General features: G+C 46.0%; 1 protein-coding gene across 1 annotated transcript in view; it reads left to right on the top strand.

Annotated features, from left to right (window-relative positions):
* Positions 1 to 15903, top strand: part of cntnap3 (contactin associated protein family member 3) — a gene marked incomplete at both ends in the record, with an annotated part of 128697 nt that overhangs the window by 108199 nt on the left and 4595 nt on the right. Inside the window, 6 exons of the mRNA XM_084442528.1 lie at positions 913 to 1083; positions 5263 to 5481; positions 8317 to 8556; positions 10588 to 10812; positions 13776 to 13909; positions 15350 to 15437. Of these exons, the coding sequence (XP_084298654.1) occupies positions 913 to 1083; positions 5263 to 5481; positions 8317 to 8556; positions 10588 to 10812; positions 13776 to 13909; positions 15350 to 15437 (1077 nt within the window). The remainder of the gene's footprint in view (positions 1 to 912; positions 1084 to 5262; positions 5482 to 8316; positions 8557 to 10587; positions 10813 to 13775; positions 13910 to 15349; positions 15438 to 15903) is intronic.

Here is a 15903-nt window from a genome sequence, read left to right as displayed (position 1 = left end):
ACCTACCGTTTTCCAGGAAGTAAGAAATTAATACTTTGATATCAGATTACAACAGAAGTAGAATTTTGTAATTTTTTTGGCATACATCATTGAATAGGTGAACACTATGACCAATTATGTGAACCAAAATGGGACAGAATGCTGTTTTCATTTCTGTGCGACTTTAAGCACCAATTGTATTTTAGATTGCTATTCTTGCACTTTGCCTTCAGCACTAGATTATGCTCGTAGTCACTTGTTTTAGAAAGGAGATGCACTTGTGAGTTCTGGCAAGTAGTAGTATATCGACTTTTCCTACGTTAAATGCAATTATTGTTAGTCGCTTTGTATAAAACTGTCTGCTAAATGACTGTATGGGGAACACACTTTTCCTTGACTTGTCTCTCTTCACTTCAATGAGTGATGAATGTGAATGTAAGAGTCACAGTACAGCACACTGCTGCAGTGCCTATTAGGATCAGTTTAATGCAGACTGTTGCGTTGGTGTGAATTAAGCTTAATGTTTTTTAACATCACCAGAGGGATCATGATGAACGTGAAGTAGACTCACTCAAGTTTTCATTCCACCTGTCAGTCAACCTGGCAATTATGTTCTCCTGTGATTACGTAAAGGAGACAATTGTATGTACAAAAGTACATTGACGGATTAAGGAAAACAATGTTCCGTTTTATGCTGGCTCACTGATTGTTGATTTCAAATGAAATATTAATTACTGACACAATCTCTTCAATTTCACTGAATTATTTCTAATTGTAGCCCCAGGTTACCTAAAAATTACCCTATTGAATTGATTGTGTTTCTGGAATGAAACCTTTGTTGTAATTGAATTAAACTCACTGTGGACTTGTTCATGCGGCATATGAACCCTGTTAACACATTGTGACTGAATTGTTTACCATCTATTATTTCAGAGAACTTCTGGAACGCAGCCTTCTTTGACAAGGAGACCTCGTACCTGCACTTCCCCACGTTCCATGGGGAGCTGAGCGCCGACATCTCCTTCCTGTTCAAGACCACCGCCTCGTCCGGAGTCTTCCTGGAAAACCTCGGCATCAAAGACTTCATCCGGATTGAGCTCAGCTGTGAGTGGAGGCCGCTGCGGAGATTACTGGCGCGCCCTTTACGACCAGATGCCGTACGCAGCCAGCGACATCTTTTTTTTATTTTATTGAAGCGCCTAGGAATTCAAAGAGGCAAAGACAAGGCGAACACATTATCCTCTCGAACTCACGTGACTGCCTGGTCTTTATTAGAAGGTGGAAGAGAGCAGACAGGAGAAGTCTGGCCCTTAAATAGCCGTGTGGAGACCGCCGCTGGTTACATTCCCCTGCCCTGAGGTTCTGGGATGAATTATGTCTCAACTGTCCACCAAATTCGTCCCTCCAGAGTTCACCCTAGTAAATAAAGTCAGCGTGGTGGGAGTAGGGGTGGCGCGGAGGCCGAGGTAGCTCTAACGGACAGATGGCGTGGGGGAGTCCAGGGAGTACTACCAACAGCTAGGAACAATTTGTTGTGTAACGTCTCCTTGCCCTAAGGTTCCGGGCTGAATTATGTCCCAGCTGTCCACCACAATATACTTTTATTTAGGGAGGGACAGCAATAACAGAAAAATATAATTATTTCACTTTTCTCTCCTGTCTTATTCCCCTCTACTCCCTCTAAACATTTTCATTTTTCTAGGGAAACCACTCCCTGATAATTTGGATTTCCTTTAGTGAGCTTTAGGCAGGGATATTGATTTTAAGAGGCGTTATAAGGCTTTTTCTGGTGTTTTCATGAGCAAAATCCTTTAGATTGGTCTGTTTGTGAACCAGCATTGAGACACAGTATTCAGATGTGACTCACAGCAGAGAGACACTGTAGTTCGGTCAAACAAGATGTTTTTCTTCACCTCAGGGAAATTACGCCAGTGTCTCCGTTACCGCCAGGCCCAGAATGCTCTTCCTGATATACAGCACAGTATCTCTTTTTTTGATGACTTGTTTAGATAGCACTGCATGGTTTCGACCAGCAGGAGCTCGAATTTCTCTGTAAATTATGGTCTGGCGCTGTGTTATTGTTTCAGTCGCCGCATGTTCCCTTGGTAACTCACCCTCACCTGGCGTGGAACACAACCAGTCCCAGGAGCCATTGCTGAGGCAGGGTTGGGGAGGACGGGGGGGAGGAAAGCCTTTATTTCAGACTGCTTATTGTCTTCAGACTGTGTAATGTCTTCAGACTGTGTATTGCTCATTTTGCGTGTGACATCTGTAGCAAAGAGTTAATATTGTGAAAGCAGCACTGGATGTTATTGTCTGCGTAGACAGTAGCTACTGTAGGGATGATGGATGAGAGTGTTGGTAATTTCTGATAGTACAAAACTTCACAGGAGACCCAAGTCGTTCAGCCTATTCGGGTATTTATTACTGCAACACACTCAATAGGCTACAGCTTCTGATGTAGGCTACAGCCCCCAGCCCAACTGACTCATCACATGCAGATTTCAAACACAGTGTGTGCGTCACATAAGGCTAATGTTTTTCTTGGAACTTACGCAAGTACAGTAGATATTAATCTTGTTATTGAGACATGTTGTGAAGTTTGGACATTCCAGTCTAGAACGCTCTGACCTGGAAAACTCACTCTAGGGAACTTAACTGAGCTCGCTGTTCTCTTCCAGTTGTTTTCCTCAGCTGAGCCAACTTGACCTTACGGCCAAACAACCCTCTAAACGCTGCTAGTTTCCACAACAAGAACAGTGCAACGGGAGAGCGGATCAGAAGGCCGTGTTTTCCTGTAACAGCCTGTCCTAGACCTCACACAGCTCAGTTAACCCGCCGGCAATGTGAACCCCAAATCAAATTACTGGGGGACGCCTAGCTACGAACATGACCATTTGGGATGTATTAAATCGCGGGCATGGAACGTTCCTAATGATGTTTTGGTGGCATTTTTTCTAAGCAAAAAAAGAAAAGGGATTGTCTTTCCTCCAGCATTGGAGAGGAATGGGAACGCTATCCCCAAAGCTTGGGTTGACCAGCGGAGGGATGCTACCGTTGACCCGCTCGAGCGAATGGCCCATACGTTCAGACCAGTGGCGTGCACAGACATTTTGGGGGGCAGGTGCTCAGTGACGGGGGGGGGGAAGTTGCACAGCACTTCCGTTTATGTGTTAGTTACCTGGCTGGTTAGCTGTCATCACTCGGGCACTCTGGATGGGGAAAGGACAGTGGAGGAGTAGCGCGCCTCCGTTTGTGTTCGCTTTTCGCGTTTACCATTGACAAAGGAAGAGAGGGAGGGGAGGGGCACTGTATGTGCGGGGGGGGGGGGGGGGGGGGGGGGTGGCGGCAAAATTACAACGCATTTTGGGGCATTATTATTACACGCTTTTAATCGAGAATCGATCGATGTCACCATGGGCCACATACAGTAGGCTAGGCCTACACTGTTAAAGAAAAAAAAAAAAAGTAACTTTCAAAAGGGCACTTGCCTTGTCCAGAGGGCAAAGGCCAGGTGCTCTAGCACCACCTCGTGTCTATCTGTGCACGTCTCTGGTTCAGACGTAATTAGCTGATGAATGCGCTGAACTGTGAAAGCGCCAGGTGCTATTCTTACCTCCCGGCGCCGTTCCGGGGGCTCAGATAAGTCCCCCTTCGGAGAGGTCTGTTGAGCTGATGCTGTGAGCTGAATACCAAGGAGGTTGAGAAACAGACCATCAGCAATTTCTGCAGACTTTTGCAGCCGAAGGAGTGCTTGATGGTAGACTGTGTCGATGCTCTAGCCCCTCCGGGGTCTTGCTCATTACAATCCCTCCAGATCAAGTCCCGTTCTGCTGATAGGGGAGACAGGAGGAACGCGTATTACAGACCCGCGCTCCGAACATATGCTCGGAATACAAAAAAACTTATTCTGTGAAAAGCTGTCATGGAGAACTGCCAGAGACGAGCTGTTTTGGTAATGTATGTCGATAGATGCCGGGATGGAGCTGGAACATATTTTGAGATCTGGTGTCGGCACCAACATGACGGCTCTTACGCTTTTAACTAATTAAGTTTAGATTATTTTGGAAGATGAGCAGATAAATCATGGGAAGATGACAGTGAGTTCACAGATGAGCGTGGAGCTGTGCTGTGTAGCCGAAGCAGCTGGAAGAGGCGCTCTGCTATCCCTGAGGGCTTCACAGACTTGTTTGAGAGAATAAAATGTCTAAGATGTCAGACGCCTTTGGGCATTGAAATTATCCATACGTCTTGTTTTTTATAATTGGCCGGTTATTTGTCAGTAGGAGCCACACTCTCTTAAGCGAGCACCTCGCTTAAGCGAGTGTGTTCACTTTCTCCTCGTTACTCATTCCCTTACTTTCCTCCCCTTCTCTTCCCTCCCCTTCTCCACCCCTCCCCATCTCCCTCGCCTTCTCTGCCCCTCATCTCCTCCTCCTCTCCTCTCTCCCCTCTCCTTCTCTACCTCTCCTCTCCTCCACGTCTCTCCCCTACCCCTCCTCTTCTCTCCTCTCTTCCCTCTCCTTCTCTACTCCCTCCTCTCCCCCACATCCCTCCCTCTCTCTACCTCCTCTCTTCTCTTCCCTACCCCTACTCTCCTCCCCTCTCCTTCTCTACTCCCTCCTCTCCCCCACATCCCTCCCTCTCTCTACCTCCTCTCTTCTCTTCCCTACCCCTACTGTCCTGCCCTCTCCTTCTCTACTCCTTCCTCTCCTCCCCTCACTTCCCTCCCTCTCTCTACCTCCTCTCTTCTCTTCCCTACCCCTACTCTCCTCCCCTCTCCTTCTCTACTCCTTCCTCTCCTCCCCTCACTTCCCTCCCTCTCTCTACCTCCTCTCTTCTCTTCCCTACCCCTACTCTCCTCCCCTCTCCTTCTCTACTCCCTCCTCTCCTCCCCTCACTTCCCTCCCTCTCTCTACCTCCACTCTTCTCTTCCCTACCCCTACTCTCCTCCCCTCTCCTTCTCTACTCCCTCCTCTCCTCCCCTCACTTCCCTCCCTCTCTCTACCTCCTCTCTTCTCTTCCCTACCCCTACTCTCCTCCCCTCTCCTTCTCTACCTCTCCTCTCTTCATCTTCCCTCTCCTTCTCTACCTCCTCTCCACCACCTCCCTCTCCTTCTCTACCCCTCCTCTTGTCTTCCCTCTCCTTCTCTACCTCCCTCCTCTCCACCACTCCCCCCCTCTTCTCTCCTCCCCCCCCCTTCCCCCCCCCCCCTTCTCTCCTCCCCCCCCCCCTCTTCTCCCCCCCCCCCCTTCTCTCCTATCCCCCCCCCTCCCCTCCAGCCGCGTCCGAAGTGGTCTTCTCGTTCGACGTCGGCAACGGGCCCCTGGAGGTGCGGGTGGTGGCCGGCGCCCCGCTGAACGACGACAGGTGGCACTCGGTGCGGGCGGAGCGGAACGTGAAGGAGGCGACGCTGCGCGTGGACGCCTTCCCGGCCACCACGCAGGAGGCTCCCGTCGACGGGCACATCCACCTGCAGCTCAACAGCCAGCTATTCGTGGGTAAGGACAAGAACCGCGTCGCTAATTTGCGCCGGGAGAAGTTAAAAGGCGGCGGTAATGCCTTCCATCAGGCGTTTTTATTTTATTATCTTTCTTTTTAATTGTATCCCGTCTCCAGCCGACAAAATGCTGAGCGTCAGGCTGGGATATTAATGTTCTCTTTGAGTCGACCGAGCTGTCCTGGACTGCAGAGCTGTTGGTGGGGGTTTTTCTGCCCCCAAGTAGCAAGACAGCACAATGGATCCGTGCTTCTTAAAATAGGTATTATTCCAGAGCCTATTGTGAAATATGATAGTGAGAAAACCGAGGAATAGGTCCTCCCCAAGGGGGACATTTAGTATCTCACATCCAAGGGAGCAAACCGCTATCCTGGTATTGGCAAAATGCCAGCATCTGCTGTTTTCTATTGGATATGCAGGTGCTGAGCCAGCTGTTTCTGAAGACGTAATCACGTTCAATAAATAACCATGAATCACGACACCCTGATGGGCGTGATCATTTACTGTGTCTTTGTGTGTGTGTGTGTGTGTGTGTGTGTGTGTATGTGTGTGTGTATATGTGTATATGTGTGTGTGTGTGTGTGTGTGTGTGTGTGTGTGTGTTTGTGTGTGAGAGATAGAGAGAGAGTAGGTGGAGTGTGTGTGGGAGTGTGTGTGTGTGAGACAGAGAGAGAGTAGGTGTGTGTGTGTGTGTGTGTGTGTATGTGTGTGTGAGAGAGAGAGAGAGAGTGTGTGTGTTAGAGTGTAGGTTTGGGAGTATGTGTACTGTACGTGTGTGTGTGTGTGTGTGCGTGTGCGCGCGCGCGTGTGTCAGTGTGAATCTGGGTGTGCAACCTTGTGCTTAGAGTGAGCATGCTAATTGGAATCAGTTTGCTTGCGGCAATGTTTAATATTATATATTGACTTATGTCAGGCTGCTGTGAAGAGAAATTCTTCATCCTTAACCAAATGCAGAAATCACATACTTTACTATAAGGCCCCACTCCCTCTAAAAGATGCTGAATGTTGATAAAATGTGTCAATACCTTTAGGCTGTTTCTCACCTTCACCCCTGCTTCCACGTCTACATTCTTAAAGAAAATTAGTTACAGCAGGCATGCAGTCTCAGTGTGTCCTATGGGGTTTTATTTATAGTGCATGCCAATATATACAGTACAGTATGTTGATATATCTTCTGTCATGTATCTGTAAACACACTTTGGTGGGGGGGAAAAAAGAGTAGTGCAATCATCGGACAGAGACAGCAACAGGCTGATGGAAATTAATATTGATTCTGTGGATGGTCTTTAGCCAGTAATCCCTTTGAATTGCTAACAAGGGCTCTCAGCAAAACTCCTGCTGCTCCAAACCCTGTTTTCCTGGTGCTTATGTGGAGTTAATGACAGCATCTCAGGTCTGATGCATGGTGGTTTGCATATGAATTAGTAAACTGTTTGTCGTGGGTGTTGTGCATGTCTTAACCGTACCCCGTGTTGTGCCGATAACATCAAACAGGTCACACGTCTTGATGTAAGACTACTGGAACAGCATGCCGGCTTCCTTTGGCTTTGATGGTGGCTTTGATCTCTGCTTAACAAAGGCTCCAGAACATGTGTTGTGCCGTGGAATACTTTCCTACAATTTTGTGTTTGAAAGCTGTCTCGTGTAGTGGATGATGGACTCTAACTGCTGGTGCTGGTTTTGAACCGAGCAATATTTAGACTTGAAACCTGTTGGTTCTACAGACATTTCTCCTTTTTCTCTTCCATTTTGACAGCTTTTCTCTTCAGTGCCTTGTTTCATTGGTCGAGGGTGCCTGTCCACAACACGATATGGCTTATCTCTCTTTCAGACGGACTATAACCTCAAAGATGATTACATCCCATGGGACAGTTAGGCTTCTCAATTTTGCTTTACATTTTTTAATGACCAACTATCATTCTCGGAATGTAACTGAAGGACCTTCCAGTTGACACATACATGAGGAAAGTTTTGACAGTTGTGTTGCTGTGCTCCAGGGAGCTGCAGTTTCAGCATGCGCCAATTAAAAGCTACAGTAGCTCTTCATTGGCTCTGGTGGACGGTATTTATACTGGGGAGTGAGTTTAACCAACAGCTCGCTACATGAGAACCCAGTTTCATTCGGGTTACACTCACCCCACTAAACTCAGTCCACATCCACAGTGCATCCCGGTCACGGCACCAGTGTAACCCATACGTTTCAGCACGCCCTGGGTCGGAATCGAACCCGGGTCTCCTGCGTGACAGACACCGTTTTAACCAGCTGCGCCAATGAAAACTAGCTCGCCATTGTCTCGGGTGGATGGTATTTATACTGGGAGGGAGGGAGTGAGTTTAACCAACAACTCGCAACCTACAGTACTCAAGGACTCACGAGAACTCAGTTTCACTCGGTTTCACTTGCGAGCCGGATAGGTGTGATTCGGAGGTCGTGAAAAGCCAGGCTGAACACAGCCAGCAGCCCGAGCTGAGCTATGGGAGGAGGATAAAAGAGAGAGGGAGGTTAGGCTGCCTCCAAGGGTGTCGGGCGGGCAGACAGACGGCCGTTAAAAGTCAACTTCCCGAATGTAGTTTCCACCCACAACTTTGTTTCCTTTCGTCTTGTCGTTCCAAAGTGCTTTTTGTAGTCTTCGGTAGAGTGTGTTGACAAAGTTATTCTCTCGGGAGCGAAAAAGGCGCCGCACGAATCTCTAAGGTCGCCGTGCCCGTCATACAGACGAACCAAGCAAAGCGGAATGAGAGGGTGGCGGGGCCACGGGGTGGCGGGGGGTAGCAAAACAGAGACAAAGTGAATGAGTGCAGAGAGAGAAACGGCGCCTTGTTGTGTGTTTGGCAGGGGGTACGGCCTCCAGGCAGAAGGGCTTCCTGGGCTGTCTGCGCTCGCTGCAGCTGAACGGCAGGACTCTGGACCTGGACGAGCGGGCCAAGATCACGCCCGGGGTGAAGCCCGGCTGCCCGGGCCACTGCAGCAGCTACGGCGGGCTGTGCCAGAACCAGGGCCGCTGCGTGGAGAAGTACAACGGCTTCAGCTGCGACTGCGGCCCGTCTGCCTACACCGGACCCTTCTGTCAGAAAGGTACCGAGCCGAATGTGATCCTCATCATCACCCAGGCTCTGATTAGGGCTGGGTTTAAAAAATCGATTCATCGATTCTGAATCAAATGATTCAGATTCAATTCAATCAATTCAATTCAAAATCCAAAATCTATCTTTTATTTAATGAATGAATTAATAAATGAAGGAATGAATAGTTCATTAATTCATTCAATGATTCATTCATTCATTCATTTTTGGAAATCAGTATCGATACCCAGCCCTAGTATTGATGTGTTGCGTAACTTGGCAGTCAAGTAATTAAGGTTACAGCTAAAAAAAAAACAGGTTTTAGTAAGAGTAACTGAATTGATATTGAATCGAATCGAATTAAATCGTGATAATCGATTCCAAACCACCCTGTTTTGTGGGGCAATTGTTGATTCACGCATCCACTCCTGGTAATACAGTGTTATTGCACAGTTATAAGAATAGAATTCTTAATCATTTTATTTTATCTGACATTTATTTTGACAGCTCTCTGGTGATTTTGCAGCTCTCCAGGGATCTGTGAAAATCCCTTTGAAACCGTTATTTAAAATGTGTACGCAAAGCAAAAAAGATGCAGGCTACATCGGGAGGTGAAGAATCTGTATTATTTAAAAGGACACATGTGGCATGCTTCAAACATCCCACAGAAGTGCTTCCCAGCTGTGAGGCACATCAATGGCTGAAATCATAAATGTTTGCTCGAAACCGCTTTGATGGCAGTTAGTCATTCCCATTAGCAGACATGACCACGTGATGCGCAGTGTGTGTGTGTGTGTGTGTGTTGGGGGAGTAGGGGTGGGGGGGGGGGGGGCGATCATTACATTACATTACATTAGTCATTTAGCTGACACTTTTATCCAAAGCGACTTACAATAATTGCATTTAACGTAAGAAAAGCCAATGTACTACTACTTGCCAGAAGTCATAAGTGCATCTCCTTTCTAAAACAAGTGACTAAGAGCATAATTTAGTCCTGAAGGAAAAGTGTGAGAATAGCTATCTAAAAATAGGATCGTGGCAGTACTTCTTGAAGAGTTGAGTTTTGAGCCTGCGGCAAAAGATGAGCTGCTACTCTGCTGTCCTGACGCCAGTGGACAGTTCATTCCACCACTGCAGGGCCAGGACAGAGAAGAGCCGTGACTAGAGATGGGACCGATCCGATCCCGGTATCGGGCTCTGACCCAGACGTGGTGCATGGATCAGGTATTGGCCTGACGTCGCCGATCCACGTACCGATCCAGATGAAGGGCTCCAGTATTCATTCATTCAATCATAGGCAACAATTCACGCTTCTCTCAGTACAGCGTCTAGTTCACCAAACTAGCCTGCCTTTTCTGACCGTTTGTGAACCAGCTCTGTGGCCTAGTGGTAGAGTGTCCACCCAGAGACTGGGAGGTTGCGGGTTCAAGCCGCAAAGCTTGAAAGTTCAAGCTTTTTATACCAAAGACTATAAAAATGGGACCCATTGGCTCTCTGCTTGGCACTCAGCATCAAGGGTTGGGATTGGGGGTTAGATCACCAAATGATTCCCGAGCGTGGCACTGCTGATATTTACCGCTCCCCCAGGGGATGGGTCAAATGCGGAGAACAAATTTCACACACTCAGGTGTGTGACAATCAGTGGGACTTTAACCTTTAACCTTTAACTTTAAAGTCTCAACATGCGCAGCTCTAACAAACAAACAACTAACAAAAGTTTAAAATTAGTTATTAGTGTAAATTGTGCTTGGAGCTTAGAGCTGTGAGATATCGCACAGAACCTTTACCTGTCAACAGGTAACCTGGGTGTTGCTAGAGGCATTTATCAACCTAGCAAGCTGTTAGTGTTGATGAGGTCCTATAAGAGGAAATCAGCGGAAAAAAAGATTTGTTGCATGAAATAAAACTTTATCGAGCGTACAATGGTGACACACTATGGAAGTTTTCAGTTGCTGTGTAACCTTTTAAAGAGCAAGTGGCAACATAAAATACGCTGCTAAAATGTTCAGCAGAACTGAATAAACCCTCTGATTCTGGTTTCCAGAGGTCTCTGCTGTCTTCAAACCCACAACGTCGGTGGTGTACACCTTCAAGGAGCCGTACGAGCTGACCAGGAACGCCAGCGGCCAGTTGTCCTCCATCTACTCGGACCTCACCCCCGGTGGGGAGAACGTCTCCCTGAGCTTCCGGACCACCCAGACCCCCGCTCTGCTGATCTACGTCAGCTCCTACTACCAGGAGCACCTGGCAGTGCTGCTCAACAGGAATGGTGAGACTGAGACAGCATACAGACTGGGACTATAGACAGACTGGGACTATAGACAGACTGGGACTATAGACAGAATGGGACTACAGACAGATTGGGACAACAGACAGACAGTGGTTGCAGTCAGACTGGGACTGCAGACAGACTGGGACTACAGACAGACTGGGACTACAGACAGACTGAGACTGCAGACAGACTGGGACTACAGACAGACTGGGACTGCAGACAGACAGACTGGGACTGCAGACAGATTGAGACTGCAGACAGACAGACTGGGACTACAGACAGACTGGGACTGCAGACAGACTGGGACTACAGACAGACTGGGAGAGTCTAGGCCAGGGGGTCAGCAACCTGCGGCCCTTTAGCTCTTCTCTTCAGAGGCTTTCTATGGCTTTGATGAAAATGATATCGAAATGAATAACGGTTATTTATTTACATTTTTATTTTTCATTTATTCTTGTTGTAGACCTAAGTGATTCTTACATTCTCCAATTGTAAAAATGTGTAGCCTATTACACCGAATAAATCTCAATAGTGGTGGATAGTCTCGAGTTTCGGCAAGTTACAGATTCAATTGATTTGAATTTAATAGTGCGTGGACAGATTTGATTGGTTTCACCACCAATGCTGCCATCTTACCGGTATGCTTGATCTGTTGTGAGAAATTAACAAAAAAACAAAAAGCTGATATTGAATTAAGCTATAAACCACGAGAGGCCGTGTGTTATAGTGATTTTATAACAGCTAGGGGGCATTGTTAGGCACGCCGCGAACCGGAGTGCCTAAAACCCACCTAGCTGTTATAAAATCACTATAACACACGACCTCGAGTGGTTTATTGCTTTTATACAACTGTTACTACAGGTATTAGTGTAAAATAAACACACAGCAATGTAAAATATTAACATTTATTCAAAACGAAGCATCATTCCCTCAATTCCGCCGAGCAAAATAGTTCACCTAACAAAAGGGTTGCCAAGCAACAACAACAACAACAACTACAATGCATTGGATCAAATGGGAGGTGCGTTAATACTGAAAATGGAATTATATGCGGTCCCAGGTGTGTGTTACAAAGTATTTTAACACGGCTTCCAGCCAATCAGAATCAAGATCAAGAACTAACCGTTGTATAAAAACATTTCTAGAACAAGCACACTGAGTTTGCTGAAAAGTACAAAGGTGAGAAGGAGAGTGATTTCGGAACTGCTGCGGAATGCAGAGCAAAGCAAATGTACCTTTAAGAATTGGATCAAGTCTCCAAAACCCACTACTGCTGCTAGTTTTGTGGCATCTCAGCAGACGTGGGAAGGTAAGGGAAGCCATTCACGGACCGGGAACACATGAAAGAATCATTAAACATTCAAATATCAGAGTCTATCAGACCACAAAAACACAACTGAGATAGTTCAGGACTTTAAAGATATGCCCCTCTCCGCAAAGACCGTCAAAGACAGAAAAATTGCAACAAACATCACCAGTCAGCAAATCGAGGACATCAATTGCCTGGAATGATGAGTCAATCAGAATCAGAGAATCAGAGTAAAGCGGTGTGAATATATTCAGCAGACTGCTATGCAGGTATGTCAACTCCGATGGGCCACCGGGAAGAAATCATTGACTGAAATAAACCCCAGTCACAGGGTGTCAGTGGCTACAGATGGGACACTTAGCTTGACAGGGACGACACAGAAGGGGTTTGTGACTTTACTACACCAGTCGTTGGATTGAAAGGCGCTTAAATTTCACTGCATAATAATCTTGACAGGCAAATTTCGACTTATAATATATTGTGTTACCTTCATTATAAGGCTCAAATATGTTTTGTGACTCCAGACAGATATTTTGATCGTAGAGGTTGCCAACTCCACACTACTGACTCTCAAGTCATGCAGAGTAAACTAGTATCTATTGTCTCTGGGTTAGGGAAAGAAATGAAGCCAATACCAGTTTTTAATGTAAATACCTGATATGATGAGTCATGCCATTTGAATCTTCCTATATTGTGTGTTTACACTGGTAGGTCTATTTCATTTCAAACCTAGGTAGGACTATTGTGATTGGTGTAGCCATTTACTACATATGTATATCTACTGTATGTTTATCTATGTAGAATATATTTGACTGGCTTTGAAAGACCTGGTAAACAGCGAGGGTATGAATGTATACAGTACTGTAGTGTCTCCATGGTGATGCAGCACCAGTAGTCCAGTCAACTGGATCTACAATTAAAGCACAGATAGTTCTTTCTCCACAGAACGCCCAAGATTGCTTCTCCTCACACTGTTGTGATTTGATAGACTCTATCCCACCCTTATGAAATTGGGCTCGGATTCGTCCGATAACCCACTTTGGCTCCATCTGTCCGAGTCTAGAATGGATCATTTCATAACATTTCATGATTGAAGTGCTGTACTTATATTGTCTGTTATGACATGCGTTCCGATGTACTGTGTACATTCTGCCCGCTCCAGCTTCACAGACATTCTGTCATCGTTGTAACTTAATGGCGGTCCACAATTTCACCTTCATGAACAGTGATGGGGCAAACAGCATCAGGGAGAATGTTATTAGAGAGACACGGTGTATTCTACAATCTCACCGTCTATCTGACTACCCCCCCCAACCCCACCCCACACCCCCCCATGCCAGCTGAAGACACAAGCAGTACACAGCATTCATCAGAGCTCTGCTGACACTTGCCACCCTGCAGATTGTGGAGGTTAATTTGATTCCGTATCTATGTTACTGATCGGGAATTAGAGATTAATCCTCTTAAGTGAAGTCTCTGTAGCTTTATTAATTCAGCCGCTGCTTCCTTGTGTATTTAGATTTGCTTTCCTCTGCAGTAAACAACCTTTTTGCGGGAACAAATTGTAAATGTAGCACACTGAGACATTGTTTAAAAAGTCTGTCTGCATTTTAAACTAGAATTAAAACAAGTTCCTCTGTCTCTTGTGAAGGTTATCTGGATGTGAGGTATAGACTACAGAGTGACGGAGACACCGAGGTTCTCAGGACCAACGTTAGGAACCTAGCCAATGGACAGCTGCACAGAGTAACCATCAGAAGGCTCGCACAAGCAGTCACGGTGCAGGTAACATCTTCTCATACATAATAAAGACTACACACTCTGCGGCAGAGCTTGCTCTGTCAGAAACACTGGCTGCAGATTCCGATGTGAGCACAGTGTGAGGAAAGACAAGGCTACGAGCTACAGTACCAGCCGAGTTTAACCAAGCACTCAAGGTAGTCGTGTCAGCTACAAAATATACCGTGTTTTCACGGGGGTATTGTCAGTGCTTTTACAAGTTCGGCTTGAAGTAAAGTTTGACAAGAGTAAAAGTTCTGCCTGTGGTTCTCATGTGACAGGACCTCTACCAAGGCCACAGAAGGTTCCAGAACCAGGCCGCTTTCCTTTTTACCTCAGAACAAACAGATGCATTCTCACTGGCAGCCATTTTCTGACGGCGCTCTATACCCTCTCACTATCCACAGCCAGCACAGGCAACATTAATGATTTGTCAAGGATGAAAGGGAATGGGATAGCAGACAAGGTCGAAATCAATACAACTTTAAGAGGAGTCTTCCTCATGGTGAATTCAGACACTGACAGACAGGCGAAGGATTGATCAATAAGAGTTGATGCACACACATCTCACTCTGGTGAAAGTGTACGCATCCTTACCCAGATAGCAAGCGGATCTGGGCCATATACAGGCCAGATCTGGCTCTTGTGGCTTAGTTCCGGCCCATATATGGCCCAGAATCATTACACCTCCGCTTGCTATCTGGGTAACAGAAGTAGAAGGTTTACACATGATTCACTTCATACAGAGTCTCTGTAAGGCGAGGGCTCCACCTAGAATAAGCACACAACACACACGCGGTCCTTGATACCATACAAATGAAATCTCATGGATTTACTGACATGATAGTCAAGACAGGCTAGTGTGTGTGTGTGTGTGTGTGTGTGCGTGCATGTGTTTTTTCCTCTCAGGGGATCACTTCATTGAGGATTTGAACTATAGAAGTTGCTGTACTCCCTTATTCAGAACTGCCTGATATTAACTTCTTCCCTGATATTAACGGGGGGAAATAAGTTCACGAGTTGCATATTCAACCTACCCCGTCTGCTTCTTTATAAATCTGTGAGTGGACACACTTGAAAACGTTTTCTGCTACAGTGCATCCATGACCATCACAACCTCACAACACGCTCTAATTAGAAAACTGTTAAGCCACTGTCGGGCGAGTCACAGTGAAATAAACGCTTCAATTAGTCTAAGCTTTGGTCTTAATCATGTTTTAAATATGTTGGCTCAACTGGAAAATCTGTCCGGTCTCCGGTCTTTCCCGTTTTAATTGAATGCCTGCAACTCAGCGGCAAAATCATGATGTGTTTGGAGTACTTGGTACAGCTTTAATTAAAATATGCACTACAGAAGAATACATTCCTCATAATTCCAAAACATCAAAGTGTCAAGTCGTTTTCAGGTCAAGTCAAGTGTTTACAGACCTGTTTTGCATTTCTCAGATTGACCAGAATGCGAGAGAGGACTTCAATCTCACATCAGATGTGGAGTTCAAGGTTGTCCAGTCTGTGGTTATGGGGAAAGTGCCTGGTGAGTACAGTGACAATGACAGTTCCCAGATAGCAAGCGGATCTGGGCCATATACAGATCACATATCTTGTGGCTTAGTTCCGGCCCAATATGGCCCAGAATCATTACACATCCACTTGCTATCTGGGAGAGAAGGCCATTCAAGTTAAACTTGGAAAAGGCTCATTTGAATAATAACTGCATAGATGTGTGCCATTATCTGAATTTCACATTTTCAAGAACTAAATTTAGCTGCTGTGATTGCCGTTTTACCTAAAGCTTTTACACCAACTGAAAATATTATTCAAATGATGACAAATAGCTGCTTCACTTACCTGGCTACGGAATGGCCCTAAATGTAATCTCATGTTTTTATTATAGGCAATTTAGAGACATAAAGTTTATTGAAATCTGGGAAAATATACAATGCATTACTGCCATTGTTTGGTCAAACAGCCAATTTAAGCTCAAGATAGCATTCCAACAT

The sequence above is a fragment of the Borostomias antarcticus genome (genome assembly GCF_949987555.1).
Source record: "Borostomias antarcticus genome assembly, chromosome: 8".
NCBI classification, from domain to species: domain Eukaryota; kingdom Metazoa; phylum Chordata; class Actinopteri; order Stomiiformes; family Stomiidae; genus Borostomias; species Borostomias antarcticus.
The sequence above is the reverse complement of the archived record's forward strand: the minus strand, read 5'-3'. Positions and strand labels throughout refer to the sequence as shown.